Source organism: Hermetia illucens, chromosome 4 (genome assembly GCF_905115235.1).
Source record: "Hermetia illucens chromosome 4, iHerIll2.2.curated.20191125, whole genome shotgun sequence".
NCBI classification, from domain to species: domain Eukaryota; kingdom Metazoa; phylum Arthropoda; class Insecta; order Diptera; family Stratiomyidae; genus Hermetia; species Hermetia illucens.
Genome location: NC_051852.1, coordinates 133,084,785 through 133,099,649, shown reverse-complemented (window position 1 = coordinate 133,099,649; position 14,865 = coordinate 133,084,785). Strand labels below are relative to the sequence as shown.

The 14,865-nt window shown below is 42.2% G+C and overlaps 1 protein-coding gene across 2 annotated transcripts in view; it reads left to right on the top strand.

Annotated features, from left to right (window-relative positions):
* LOC119655348 (myosin light chain kinase, smooth muscle) overlaps positions 1–14,865 on the top strand; it is a 134,451-nt gene that overhangs the window by 80,207 nt on the left and 39,379 nt on the right. For both annotated transcript variants that reach the window (XM_038061200.1, XM_038061201.1), the window contains 3 exons: positions 11,806–11,896; positions 12,657–12,860; positions 13,041–13,278. In XM_038061200.1, the coding sequence (XP_037917128.1) occupies positions 11,806–11,896; positions 12,657–12,860; positions 13,041–13,278 (533 nt within the window). The remainder of the gene's footprint in view (positions 1–11,805; positions 11,897–12,656; positions 12,861–13,040; positions 13,279–14,865) is intronic.

Here is a 14,865-nt window from a genome sequence, read left to right as displayed (position 1 = left end):
GATATTCCATTGTGCTTGGCTTTTCACTTCACTCTGGCATTCTTTTCTGATAACGTTTCTTGCAGAAACCACAGATTTATTCCAACTCAGAAGTCTTGTCTCAAAGTTTAAATCACCATATTTGTAATACAAAGTGACCCTGTCCCGCGCTTTACACTCCCGAGCAATCTGCCCAACAATACCAGATCTGAACTACCCTTATTGGTATCCTGGACCATCTACCCGATCTTTATTAACCCACCATCGAGAAGTTGCTTCGCTGCTTTCTTATATACACAGAAGATGGTCAGCTTTTTGCGGTGTAGAGCTCACGAATTCGACTCCTACTTTGAGATTGATCACAAGTGAGTAATCTAATCCATTGCTTAGTTAACTTCTTTCTTATTCGTAATGTAGTCCAGATGCGGTATTTGAAAGGCAGATGTCGGTTTAAGGCAGGGGACGAATGCTTTTATCCGTCTGCTCTGGACCACTTTGTAGAACGCGTACTTCTCATCAGTTCTCGACTCAACAAGCATGCGACCAGTTTCAGCCCCCGGAACAGATTTAACATTTACTTCAGTGTCTTCTCGCCTGATGCTGGTACAAATTTTTTAAGAGCTTTCGCAAAAGACCTCTCTTCGTTGATGAAAAGGACATCTGGTCGTAGTGTTGCCCTTGTCTCTTTCTTTGATGCCGTTGTTGCTGCCGTCTTTCTTTAATGATTTTTGGTTATCACCTCGCGAAATTCCTTTTGGGATTTCGTCGGCGCACATCTTCATCAACGCTTCTTTCCAATCTCTCTTCAGCAATCTCCTTAGTACTTTGCCATTATATTATAAAATTCAGGAATTCCTCCATCTTTTCCTATTCCCTTCCTCCGACATAACATTTTATTTATTTCCTTCAACGAAAATTCCTAGTTTACTTATTGTCTACCTAAATCATTAATTAGCAAAATGTGGGTTTGCTATATTTGCTTCTTTTAACTAAATCATAAAATTTCTGCTATTTTAGTAGTCCGGCCCCAACATATTGCATTCGAAAAAAACTATGACTTCACTCGTATTCGTGGGGTCGAACTTGCGTTCACCGACGCCCTTCCAGGATTCCACAGTCAACCAGATCTTGTGATGTTCCTTCGGGAGGTGACCGACGACATTAGATAATGGTGTCCTATGTGGCCGATGTCAGCGAAGACAACTTCCAAATGTAGTGCTGATCTCAATGTTAACACCACCAACAACATCAAACCGCACTGGTCAAACAGGAACAATTAGGATAGGAGAATACAACTTTGAGACCGTTGACAATTTCTCCTATCTAGGGTCGAAAATCACAACCGATAACAGCTACGACGATGAAATCCGCGCACGGTTGTTGTCAGCCAACAGAGCCTATTTCAGCTTACAAAGACTGTTCCGCTCGAAACGTCTCACCATAGGGTCAAAGCTCTTACTGTACAAGACTATGATCTTGGCAGTCCTCGTGTATTCCTCGGAAACTTGGGTTCTTAGCAAGAAAAATTGCGAACTCCTGGCCGGATTCGAGACAAGAATCCTCCGAAGAATTTTCGGCCCCCTACATGAGGATGGACGATTCCGTAGCCTACACAATGGCGAAATCTATGAGCGATGCCATGACCATCCGGTTGTGGATAAAATCCGGCTCAATAGGTTACGGTGGGCGGGTCACTTAATCCGTATGGATGAGGATGATCCCACCGGAAAGTCTATAAGGGCAATATCTATGGTAGAAAAAGAAGACGAGGCAGACCCTGCCTAAGATGGAGCGATGGCGTAGGTTAGGACGCCAGACAGCTTTTAGGGATATCGAATTGGTGGATCTCGGCGCAAAACCGAGATGTCTGGAGTTCCAGACCTAGACCGGATCCCGGTTCCTGCGCCGTTGATGATGATGAATGTTAACTGATTGCCGTACCTTCTTGGACAGTTAAACCCCATTCCTTCGATAGAAATAACCATTAACCCCACGCCGGATTCATGCTCACATCCATTAGGATTTCCGAAGTACAATAACAACAATGTCGCAAGAAGGAATAGAGTGCTCTCCAGAGTCCCGCCAACTATCCTCACTTAACTCGAGAATATCCAGCATGTAAGGCTGCCACTCGTCTTCAAATTGGAGAACGCCGGCGTTCTGAAGGTACTAGATTGTATCATCGAAGAAATTCCAAAAAAAACGAATTCGTGTCCTGATAAGATAGCCAAAGGTTATTGCCAGTAGGATCGTCCTCTTCCGAGACATAGATTCTATTAAACAAATAATCCAAAATCTGCAGGTTGCTAGCCCGCCCCTTTTCAGTCGTCTTTTACGTCAAGCAGAGAATACTTTGAGTGTCCACTTCATAGGGGCACAGTGGGCTGAAGATGCAATCAACTGATGACGAATACTATTGACAGACCCATCTATTGCTTAAGATGCATGGTGTTGTACGACCATTCAGACGTCTTTGGCGAAATTAATCCTCCATTTTTTGTCGCTACAATGTCAATTGTAGCGTTAAATGGTGTTCTGGAAACATATTGAACCAAAGGCATCCACCGTTTACTTCCCTCTCGAATCTTCGGTATTAGACAACAATGAGGTGTTACATATATCACGAGACGAATCTAATCGGATTCCAATAGTTTTGCTTGTTCAATGACTATTACATTTCATAATATAGATAAAATAGTCCGAATTTTGTGCAGATATATGTTTGCCTTCTCTACTACTCAAACAAAAGAAACACTAATGTTAGAGCTCCATGTTCTTGCTATTAAAGCAAAGCCAAACTATCATATTTGGTTAATGTTTAAACCCTATGATATGGAATACTGAAAATCAACAAGTTCGTATCTTAGAACTTATACCTTAAAACAAATACCCAACATTAGATAGATATACAGGAGGGGAATGTTCTTCAACATTAGATAAACTCTACCTCCGCAATGGTATGTTCTATAAGTAACACATTCTCCTTCCAAAGAAAAGTCAATATCCCGAAAGTTCTATTCATGAGGCTTCGCAAGCAAAATAAGGTAACCGTTCTTTCACTATCTATGTTGAGCGTTCTTTCAGTATCTAACTTAAATTTACTAACGAGAGAAAAGTTATTAAAACACAAAGTACACAAGGCCACCGACAAGCGCTATTTTGAGCTCATATGATATTTAATCGTATCTTAAGCAATACGGTTTCAAAGGTTTATATTAAAATTATTTATTTGATGAGTATCCTTGCTAAATTTCATCTCTCAGAAATCCTCATTCAGATGCAGACCTATTAACACGGGAATTTTCGGCAATTAAGAGTTCGAGTTTCCACTTAGATGCAATTCTTGTACACAGTTCCATAGAACCTCAAAAGGATCTAGAGCCTCTCCAGCTTGTGAATTGCACACAGTAAATAATTCAGCTCGAAATTCATTTAATTTCCATGTAATAACGGAGACTGACAAACATTGTCCTGGTTTCAATAGCGTAGTCGAGTTTGAATTGTTTACTGCAGGACTTATGTACAAACAATAAGGGGAGTCGTAATGCCAACTGTTCTGCATGAACATGTGAGTTACAAAGTCCGATTAACGACACTCTGATGGTCTACTGGCCAATTATCCCAGAAATTTACCTGCCTTTGAATGGAACAAGTGGATTTTATCGGGGCTTATCGTTATCATTTCCGCGTCACCTAAATTCCATGCTCAAAGTTAAACAACATTCCACCCGCTATTTGCACATCTCCCACCCCCAACTCCTTGTATTCATACAGTCATAGACTTGCTGTTTATCCACTGCCGATGCTCTAGATATCCCTGGCACAGTCAGACAAACAAGCACAGCGACCGGATTAACTGTCTCTTATCACTTCACGTCGCTTTGATAAATTGTCCTAGGGCTTTACGTTATTATTTACATCAATGTGCTCCCAGGCACTTTTCACCGGGGACGTAAAACAATTCTGCATACTTCACGCGAGTCTCTGATAATCAACTTGAACGGATGCCGCCGCCTTTATTCGCTACCTATGGGGTCTACGGCGGCTACACCCGGAAAATGATATCAAATGTGTAGGTGCGTATCTGCGTAGAAAGGTAGTAAATTCAAGAGGCAAAAACTGAAGATACTATCTATTATACAATAAACCACGTGAAATATGAAGGTCGGGGTGTAGTAATGGGAGATGAATTAGTCACAATTTTAGTCGATAAAATTACTCTTTTTTAGAGCGGATTTCCACATTCCGTTGTGACACTGAAAAGTTAGAAACAAAGAATTTGAAATCTTTCAGATGCATGGAGCATTTTAACTTTCAAAATTACATAGGAAAGGGAACTTTTCCCCAAGCTGTTCTAAAAAGAAAGCAAATATTTGTCTTTTCTAAATCAATGTTGGAAATTAAACTCCACAGGAGAAAGTCAAAGAGAAAGGACACACTAAACGCCGTTGGCTCGTTATTAGATTTGTTCTATTGCTAACGACACCCCCCTTTTGTACATCAGCCCAGCTATGGAGAAAGTAGGCTTAAGAACGTCCTGTCTTGTATATTTTTCCAAAACTTGCGCTAACAAATATCTAGATATGCAGCAATACTATAATATATGTGAAGAACTGGGAGGCAAGATCAATTTTTCGGTTAAGTACCATCAACAGTGAATTCGTTTCCAAAATTAGGGGAGCCACTAATTTATGTAAATTCTATTTTGCATGAGATGAAATATGAACTGATTGAATTGAATCTCTTTGGATGTTCTTGTCCGAAGTGTTTGTGAACCAATTGCTAGGAATTTCCAGAAAAATTGATTGACGAATTATAAAGAAAGGAGACAAAAACGATGCAATACTTCTAAGTCTGCAATGAACCAAAATTTCTTCCTCAGATACACCAACAAAACAGCTAAAGGAAATGGTGACCAGAAATTGGAGATAAAATTTAGCTTACCAGAAAGCAAGGGTTGGAACTTTCGATCCAAAATGTTCCGCGATAGCAAATAAACATGCATTTCACACTAAGGGTACGTAGATAAGCCCCACCGTTCCTGATCTATAAATCCTAAAATGGAACGGCCCAGCATTTTCACCCGTCGAGAAGTCCCGAACACCACTTGATCCTAAATCATAGCGTACTGAGTAGCATATGACAGCTTTAGTTATGGAAGTTACTGTTACAAACACGCATGTAAACCTCTTTTATGGCCTGTTCCAAGAAAACGCTTCTTGATGGCTTTCAATAAAGAGAGTTCGAAAGCTGTGCATATTTTGTCGGGATCGGAGACCCTCATAAAAATGTTGGTATTCAGAACTCCTAAGGAGAGGCAAACTCACCTATTAAAGAAGCTGCTTCGTTTAAGAGTATCATATGCTGGGCAGTAAGTCATCCAGATATACCAAGTGAGCAGAGATTGCTTTAGTATTTCTAAAACCATCATTAACCTTTTTTGTTGTTGTTTGCACATAGATTTAATTATGGAAAAATCGAGTTCACTGGTTCGGCTAACACCGATTTCTGATACGAACCTGTTCATATTCACGATGAATTCTGCAGTAACGTTCATTATTCATTTGATGAATGAATCGGAGTTTTTCTTTGCCACTGCCGAGCATGCGCATTGCTACCTCATAGCTCCCATCGTTCACATCCAAGTGTTGAATGACTCTTGCGGCACCGCCTTGAACATGCATTTCCAAATATTTCATTTTTTCATCGCAGACAATGTCTCATTGCAATGAACCAACGAGTTGAACATATCGTTGAACGTGCGCCACTGATTGTACTTCCCATCAAACTTTGGGATCATTCCAGTTGCACCCGTTTCGTCAATGTAGGACCTCTACTGTCCGCGAGTTGTGCGGTGGGCTGGTATTCCACCAAGTCGAATTTGAAGCAAATGAGGAAATCTATATACGCTTCCTCGACGAATTCCTCCTGCTGTAATTTGAAGAAAAGTCGTCCAGGAGTACTCCATGTCATTCCTGGCATGCCTGCCACATCCCTCCAGTCGCTATGAAGGAGCCCAAGGAATGTCTGTTCCTGTTATCCTTCACGTGGTTTCTGCTCAGTCTGCTCATACTACTGAAATTGTCCTCCTGCACAAGTATCGCCCCCTTGGACATCTTGTCGCGGATATATAAAGCACTGGTAAATGGGTACTTTGGCACCGGAACCTGCTACTTTTTTCAACCAAATTGATTTATTTCAATTTATACGGTGGAAAGTCGAAAGATTGTGGTAAAGAACGGACGAATATTTTTATCTGCTATTACCACAGATAACTGGAGTACTACTTACTTCACAAATAAACCGGTACAATTCATTTGATATTAAAATAAACAAGAACATTTACTGAGTGAGCATATATTTTACCTTCTGTAAAACTTATACAATTTTCTAATAAACAAATGGTTACGGCTGTTGACACAACTTAACTACATATATCTGACATACGTGCTATTTACAAGTCTAGGCATTGACTCTGATTAACAATCTACAGAATAATTTACGAAGACAGAATTTTCCTTCCCCATTGGGTTTGTCCCGCCGCAGTAACATTTGCGGAATAGTACCAATAGTAATATTCGTCGCGTGAAAGAAGATTTTTCTCGTGGTGCTTCCAAAACTGACAACCAGCAGCGAACCGGCATACGTAAACAGAATGTCTTTGATTATGCCAAGAAGTTTCTGGCTAAGAATTCTAAAAATGTATCAAGTACGGTGCGATCACTGAATTCAAAAATAAATGGTCATAGACTCCAACTCCTTCAATTCTTTTGCTTCCGCGACCACTCCTACTTCCTAGCAACATCCAGTCGAATGGCTTTCTGTTATCTATCTACTAGTGGTTTAGATGTTACCCAAATGGCAGAGTATGTTCAGTCTATTTCACTGGTTGCCTCACGATTCTATTTTACGTCCTTTTGTGAAACAACATCTTTTTGAAAATCTACGAAAAGACCATCTAACCAGGGTTGTACGTTTGCACCAAAAGCCTGTCCTCTCACCTACCGACTAGGCCTGTACCCACATTTCCCTCCTTACATTTCCCGTGTTTCAGTGTTAACTTCCTACCTAATATCTCTTCCAGACTCAACCTTTCATCTGGGTCTGGGTCTTTCAGGAAGCTATCGTAGCTCTAGCGTTGGAGTGAACTTTCTAGTTTAAACCTGTGCTGAAATCTGGAGCGTGTCTTATTTTTGCAATGATATAAAGGAGCGTTTTTCCACCTGTTGCCATTTTCGGTTACGCTGCTCCCAGGGCAGAGGTGAGGCAGCGTCTGAAAAGTTTTTGGTTTTCTGATTTTTCAAGCAGTTAGCATTCTGCTTATTCTTCTTCGTCGTCGTCTTCTGCAATCCATGTTGAGTATTTGCCTTCAAGATGTCTCTTCTGCAACCATCTTGGTCCATCAATCGCATCCTTCAATTTTGAAATCCAAACTGGGATGCGCTGTCTTCGTCAAGAGGGGTTTTACTACCAGTCCTTTTCCTTCTGATCTTCCTTCAAGAAGTACCAGCCCATCTCCTTGTTTTCCAATGTTTGTCTCAAACGCATCCGTTAAACTATTATTGACTCTGACCTGCGCTGTTGTGTGCTTCTAGCAAGGGTTACCAGTTTTTCTGGGATCCCCAAATCAAGCCTGCTTAAATTTCAGCAATATTTGGTGGATATCGATGATTGATCAATTGTCCATCTTCTAGTCCGAAAGCCGCCTGGATACCGTTTAATTCTTCTCTCTAGAATTTTTGTAAAGATTTTATAGAGGGTACAAAGTAGAGAGATGCGTCTGTCATTTTCGCAAGTCAACTTGTCATCTTTTTTGTGAATAGGGCATTGCACACTTTTTGACCACTCATGCAGGATGTATTCGTGATTCCAGATACAGAGAACTGATGAGTTCAGCAAGGATGTTATCTATGCCGGGATAGGATTCACTTTCATCTCCAATAATTGCTCCGTTTTTGATTTTGCAAATAATAGTTTTGGATGATTTGGATTGGCATCCACGTCTCATGCGAAAGTGGTCTATCTGGTTGAAGGTAATACCATAGGCCTTCATGACCTTTTGTGAGTGCACTATGTAGGAAGCATGTCGATTTTATAATTAAATTTTTGCTACTTGCAAAGTCACTGAGACTGTGTCGCCCGGTCGTTCCTCGACGTATCTCCTCGTTTCCAATCTTGACGTAGGATTCCCCGAGCAATATCTTGCCGTCATTCGGAGGCAATGAGTATAGTCTTTCTAGGCTATCGTGAAATCGCTCTTTGACTTAGTCATCTTACTCTTGAGATGCGGCGTGTATATTGATAAGCGATATTTTAAAAAACTTTACTTTCATGCGAAGCGGACACAATCTTTCGTGTATTGATTTGAGGTCGACAACATCCACGTTGAAAGTGACTCCAATGGCACATTTTCTAACTTCCCACTTTTTACCTCTCAACCAGTCCAATTCGTTTCCTGGACTGCTGAAACCCTGACTTTGTACTGTTGAAGTAAATAGGTCTTTGACAGTATTGTTTAGGTGATCTAATATTCCAGGATCCAAGAAAGTAGTCGTTCACTCGTTTGCACGGTCGATTCCGTGGTATCAATATTGTCCAACGCTGTTCATCTTGTTCCTGTTGCTTGGTTTATTAATGGAGGCCCACCGCTCCGAACCCCCCTCAATTGCATTAGACCCGTTTGACGAAGGGGAGTGATCAATTAGAATGCAGTATGGTAGAGTTATTCAAACTAAGCTAGGCGTTCACCTCTACTTTCTTCTCATTTTCCCCGAACGCTGGCTTTTTACTGAGGATTATACTGAATACGTTGCCATCATATTTATATAATACTAGCAGTGAAGAAAGATACATTTTGTCCCAGAAACACGGAAACTTATTTTATTTATTAGTTTTAATTAAATCAACTGTAGAAAACAAAGGAACTATCTTTATAAATCTTAACACAATGAAGTTTCTCAGCTTACTATTATTCCGAGTTGTCACAATCTCGGCAGATGCCGGATTTTACCTAATACTAGCACTAAGTGCCAAGCATTTAGGCTCGGACGATCCTACTTACTTGAAAACTAAAGGGGCGCTGGCGGTAGTGGCCGGTGGTAGGTCAATGGGAGAATCCGTCGAGAACTCCCCGCAACATCGAGCACGTATGCAGAATGGTTTACTTCTGCATGGTTTGAACAAGACTGTGTGAAAGTTCCAGGACATTAAGAGAAGCCGTGAGGGATTTAGGTACAATACCTGTAGCTGACAATATTATGGGAACTACAACCACCCGCTCGAGATGCCAAATTTCTTTGACTTTCCAAGCCAATGGCTCATAGTTCACCTTCTTCTCCACATATTTCCGCTCAATGTTGCTAGTATGGGGAATAGCGATATCAATAATGACCTTTGCGGATGGCTTGGATTCGACACTTGTCTAATCCAAACTCATCCGAATATCACGGCTGAACATGTCTATTATTCGCAACAGACTTCTAAGATGGTCGTCAGTATCAGTATACAGCTTAATGTCATCTAAGTACATCAAGTGTTTCCATTAGCATTTGGCACGTAGGCCATACTTTATTGCAAAACCATACCTTCTAGCTTCATTCAGTAGCCATGAAAGGGGGTCCAGTGCCATACAAAACTAAAGGGGACTGAACGAATCCCCCTGGAACATGCCCCTCCATATACGAATGGGCTCTGAGGTATTAGCACCCTCAGATGTACGGACTGATAAGGCGGTATGCCACCCTTCCATGACTGTCGCCAAAAACTTTATTAGTTTCGGATCAATGTGATACAGATGCAGGACATCGATTAGCCAAGTGTGCGGAACGCAACCGAAAACCTTGGCATAATCGGTTTAGCAACTAAAGAGGTTTCTTTGGCCTCTAGTTGCTTGTCCTACAACTATCGAGTCGATAATGAGTTGCTCTTTGCAACCCCTTCACCCAACTCGGCAGCCCTTCTGCTCCTCGGACAGGATGTTGTTGGTCTCGAGATGCGCATTGACCCTTCCACTAATAATAGACGTTATGAATTTGTAGATGGTTGGTAAGCAAGTAATTGGTCTTGTGTCTGCGGGGTCCTGCACCGTGTCCTTCTTAGGGATAAGGTAGGTAATCCCCGCAGTGAGGAAAGGTAGAAATTCCTCCGACTTATGACCTCATTTATACTGTGTGCCAATCGACTGTGTACGCTGGTAAATTTCTTATACCAGAAATTCTGCACCCGATCCAAACCTGGGGCCCTCCAGTTCTTCGAGCTGTTTATGGCTCGTCGAACTTCCTCTTCGGTAACATCCGCAAAATTCATGCCAGGCGTATTGGCATGGCGAGTGTCTTCGGCGATGATCCACTCAGCATGCTCAGCATGCTGGGCGAGTAAACCCCAAAGTCCACCCTAATACTCTTTAGTTTCCGTCTCCGAAAACTGAACTGTCTGGACGCTCTGTTGGGATTCATTGAGAGATCTGAAAAAGCTCCGCTGGTTCCTCGCGTATGTTGCATTCTGGGCACGTCTAGAATGACTTTCACCATACCGTCGTAACCGACTGCATATGACAGAAAGTTTCTGTTTTAATGTGTCCAGAATTTCACCTACGAGTGCCTCATTGGGGATGGCATAGTTCCGGTAAACCCTCTGCACTTTATTTCTCACCCATCTGCTGGCATTACCAGTGCTGATCTGAATCGGTCTAGCAATGTCCTGCCTTAGTGAGTCTCGCCGACGTTCCAAACGCATTTTCCATAGTGGATCTCTTTGCTCACTCAAACCAATAACACGAAAACGAATCTTCCGGCCGTGCAATCTGATGGTCGTAACTGCACCACAATACACAAGTGATTGTAGTTGCAGCCGCGACATAGCAGCACACAGCCGAGATGCAATCTCATCATTGATTTGAGATAGAATTCTCGGAGTTTCTGGAGATGCATAGAGCCTGGGAATACTTGGTCCATATTCGAGAATTCAATACACGCTCTTTGGAATTCGTCCCGAACCTCAGCGGAAACCTCAGCTGGACGGTGGAAAAGAGTGCTGCGGCGAGTACTAAAACTATTGCCTGCAGTGCGGCGTAGTGTTGTTGATGCCGCCGTCCCTGCCCCCATCGACTCTCGGTCACCCTTTTCCCCGATGACCTCAAATCGAACACGCTTCCTGACTAGCGGTTTCGACGCCGTGCCCAGTCACCAAGTCAGACGACTCCCGCCGGTTATCCGTACCGGACCTCAAATTTTTTCTTCTTCTCATTTTTGGTGGTGCATTTTATCCCTAGATGCCAGGTGTGGGGATAGCTTCCTTAGTGAGTAACGACAAGGTTCCTGCACTTTCCTCACCTACCCTCTGAAACGCTGCGGTGAAGTACAGCCATTCAGACTGAAGCTATCCATCCCTCATTCTTTCACAACCGGGCTTGGGACAGGCTAGGGCGGAGTTATTATTTCCGGAGTTCCAGAGGTATTTCCATAATAATGGGGTTTTCCCAATAAACGAATATATATAATTTTGGGATACTTTCTCACTACACACTGCTACCTACCCCTCAATGGTGAATAGTCAAATTATTTTGCAGAATACATAAATCAACGCATCTCAACAATTTCAACACGAAACCTATCATACTTCTATAAATCACGATCCAAAGAGAAAACCTAACATTCCGACATAAAACCAACATAAACATAAAACCAATCCACCTGTAATAACTTCCTTGAAATTTATTTTCTATTCAATAAAAGATATTTCAACTATAAATGTCACCATTATGTTAAATAAATAACAGAATGGTATATTATTATTTATTTATCGTGTTTCCTTCTTCAATCTTTACAGCATTGGAACCCAAGTTTCCCGCACGTGATGTTATCATAAAAAGAGGTGTCAATGCCGAGAAAGATTTCGATTTGCTGAGTGAAATTGGCAGGTAAGATATCACATCACATCTATTGCACCCTCACTTGGTACAATTGCGCCTCGTGACTCACATTTCCATTCAAGAGAGATGAATTTCATTTCTGGTTCACGTACAAATGTGTTTTACGGTGATTGGAGAAAAATTTAAATCTGCGAAGCGTTGTATAGATAGTCAAGCCACCCCTTGTGTGTGGAGGGCCCTCCATTGTAAAGTGGTGGAATTTTCAAGCAGTTGGAATTCCTGGGAACGCTGCCGTGTGAAAAAATCGACCTGGTAGAAAAAACAACAAGGTCGAAGGATAATAAAAACAGTCAACAATTTTTGAATTTAAATCTGAATCCATTTAACCGAAAAAGTACACATTGCCAATTATAATACAACAACATTTCCTATAATAAAATCGAAAATGAAGTAGCTTTTATCGGGGAAAGCTACTGATATCCGAATTAACTTTGTAATTTATTTTTCCTGCATATAGTTGGAAAGGATACTTTGCTATTGATTGAGGAAGGAACGACTGCCATGCACGTTGTCTGCAAACACTATGCCATCCGGGCTCAAGGTATCAAATTAAGGACACTTTCAGAATACAAATATGTGAAGCAAATAAATAAATGTGTTTGCTAAGGGGCCCCCGGTGCATCGGTTAAATAAATTCCTTCCTACATCCTGTAGGTGGATATGTCCCATTGCTTGAAGGATAAAACTCTGCAGCATCCAATTGAATTTTTCAATTGATGAATTTTTTATCGTTCTTTCTCATTGACAGGGGAAAATTCGGAACTGTCTACAAATGCAGGGAGAAGGAAACAGGACTGGAATTGGCTGCGAAATTCGTTCCCATTCCAAAACGTGAAGATCGACGCAACGTGGAGCGCGAAGTAGAAATCATGAATTCACTCCAACACCACCTCATTATTCAGCTATACGCAGCCTACGAGTGCCAGAAGAAGATGTGCGTCGTCCTGGAACTGTAAGCGACAAATATTTTGTTGATATGCGACTACTGATCCTTTATTGACTTTTTATCGTACGTTTCCGCATGTTTTTCTTTCGTGCACCGCTTCCGACCCGGTTCAATTTATTGCCATGAATACGCGGTTATATCGACACTTCCCACATCGCCATCGTCACCTGTCCAACGTCCATATAGGGTAGAGGGTGGTGAACTGTTCGATCGAGTCATCGACGAGGATTTTGTACTCACGGAGAAGGTGTGTGCGGTGTTCATGCGACAGATTTGCGAAGCAATGCAATTCATACACAAAAATAATATATTACACTTGGATCTGAAACCTGAGAATATCCTGTGCCTGTCGCGCGAAGGAAATCGAATAAAAATTATCGATTTCGGACTAGCCAGGAAATTCGACCCGGACAAAAAACTACAGGTACGTGAAGATTTATGTTAAAGTAATATTTGGATGTATATTTGCAACTGTATTTCCACCTGACTGAATTATTTATGACAGATTTAATATTTGAGGGCATCAATTAGTACGCATTATCTCCAGGAGGTATCCGGAAGGATGAAGGCCAGTCTCCCGCGCCTAAAAATGGGAGAAAATGTACCAACTGGGGGTTGGGTAGGGCTGACAACCCTACACAGAAGGAGCCTCGGACAGGATGGATTTCGAAACGAGTTTAGAAATATAAGCCTCATAAACGTTCACGCCCCTACAGAGGAGACTGCAGAGTCGGAGACGGATACCTTCTACGGCGCAGTTGAGTGGACCCTCGAAGCCTGTCCCAAGTATGATATCAAAATCATACTTAGAGATTTCAATAGTCAAGTAGGGACGGAGCCCGTATTCAGGCGATACGTCAGCTCCGATAGCTTACATAGGGACACCAAAGATAACGGACTGCGGATTATTTAGTTAGCAGTATCGCACGAAATGATTGTTGGAAGTATCTGGTTTGCGTAGAAGACGGTCCACAAACAAACGTGGGCCTCTCCAGACGGGACCACTTTCAACCAAATTGAGCACGTGCTGATTGAACGCCGCCACCTCTCAGCCTTGATGAATGTCAGAACATATAGGGAGGCCAATATAGACTCGGACCACTATCTCGGTGGCAAAGTGCTCCGAGCTCGAATTACGACTCCAGCTACAATCCCCTCTGACAATCAGGTGAGAGTGAATACTGAAGCCATCCACAACACAGCCCTCCACGACGCCTACAAGAGGGAAATGGATGCCGCAATAACCGCAGTCAACAGAGATCCTGGAGATGAAACATTAACAAATGATCTTCACAACCACATCAAGAACGCTATCATTGATACGGCAATAAAGATAATTGGCCCTACCCGCAAGAAAAGTCGGCTTTAGCGAATCTGAGAACATTCTCCAGAGGCAGAGAGTGTGCAGATTCTCCATTGAAGAAAACCTTACCAAGGTGTCTTCGTCTGAGATCTGAGAATGCCGGGCAGCTACAGAAAAGTGCAGGGCCGTCTCCTCTTCCTCCTCCTTTTCCATATGGTAGTTTAAGGAGCAGTGTCCCGTTAAAAGGTCTACTAGGGTTTTCATGTCCCACTTCTTAAGGAACAATAAAAATGCCGCTCTAGTGGCCCTAGGCTCTTTCATAAGGATTTTCACCTGCCGGCAAGAGTCCAAGTTTCTCCACTAGGCTGCGTGAATCCTTGCAATTTTACCCTTCAGAGTAGACTTGACAGTAGATGGTTAGATTCCAAGAGCTGGTTCTGGCCCCGCCATTGTGGATCCAGACCCTCAGACCCACTCTCATTATCAGCAATGTTAGAGTGCCCCGGCACCAACATCAGGAATGTTTCGTTCAGTCGGCCAAGTTTCAGCAGCACCTGATGACAACTCCACACAAATTGTGGAGCATAGCATAACCAGGGTAAAACTGTACACGGCCATGAGAGAATTCGGTATCCCAACGAAATTGATAAGACTGACTAGGCTGACCCTGACCAATATGCGAGGCCTGATAAAAGCAGCAGCAAAACT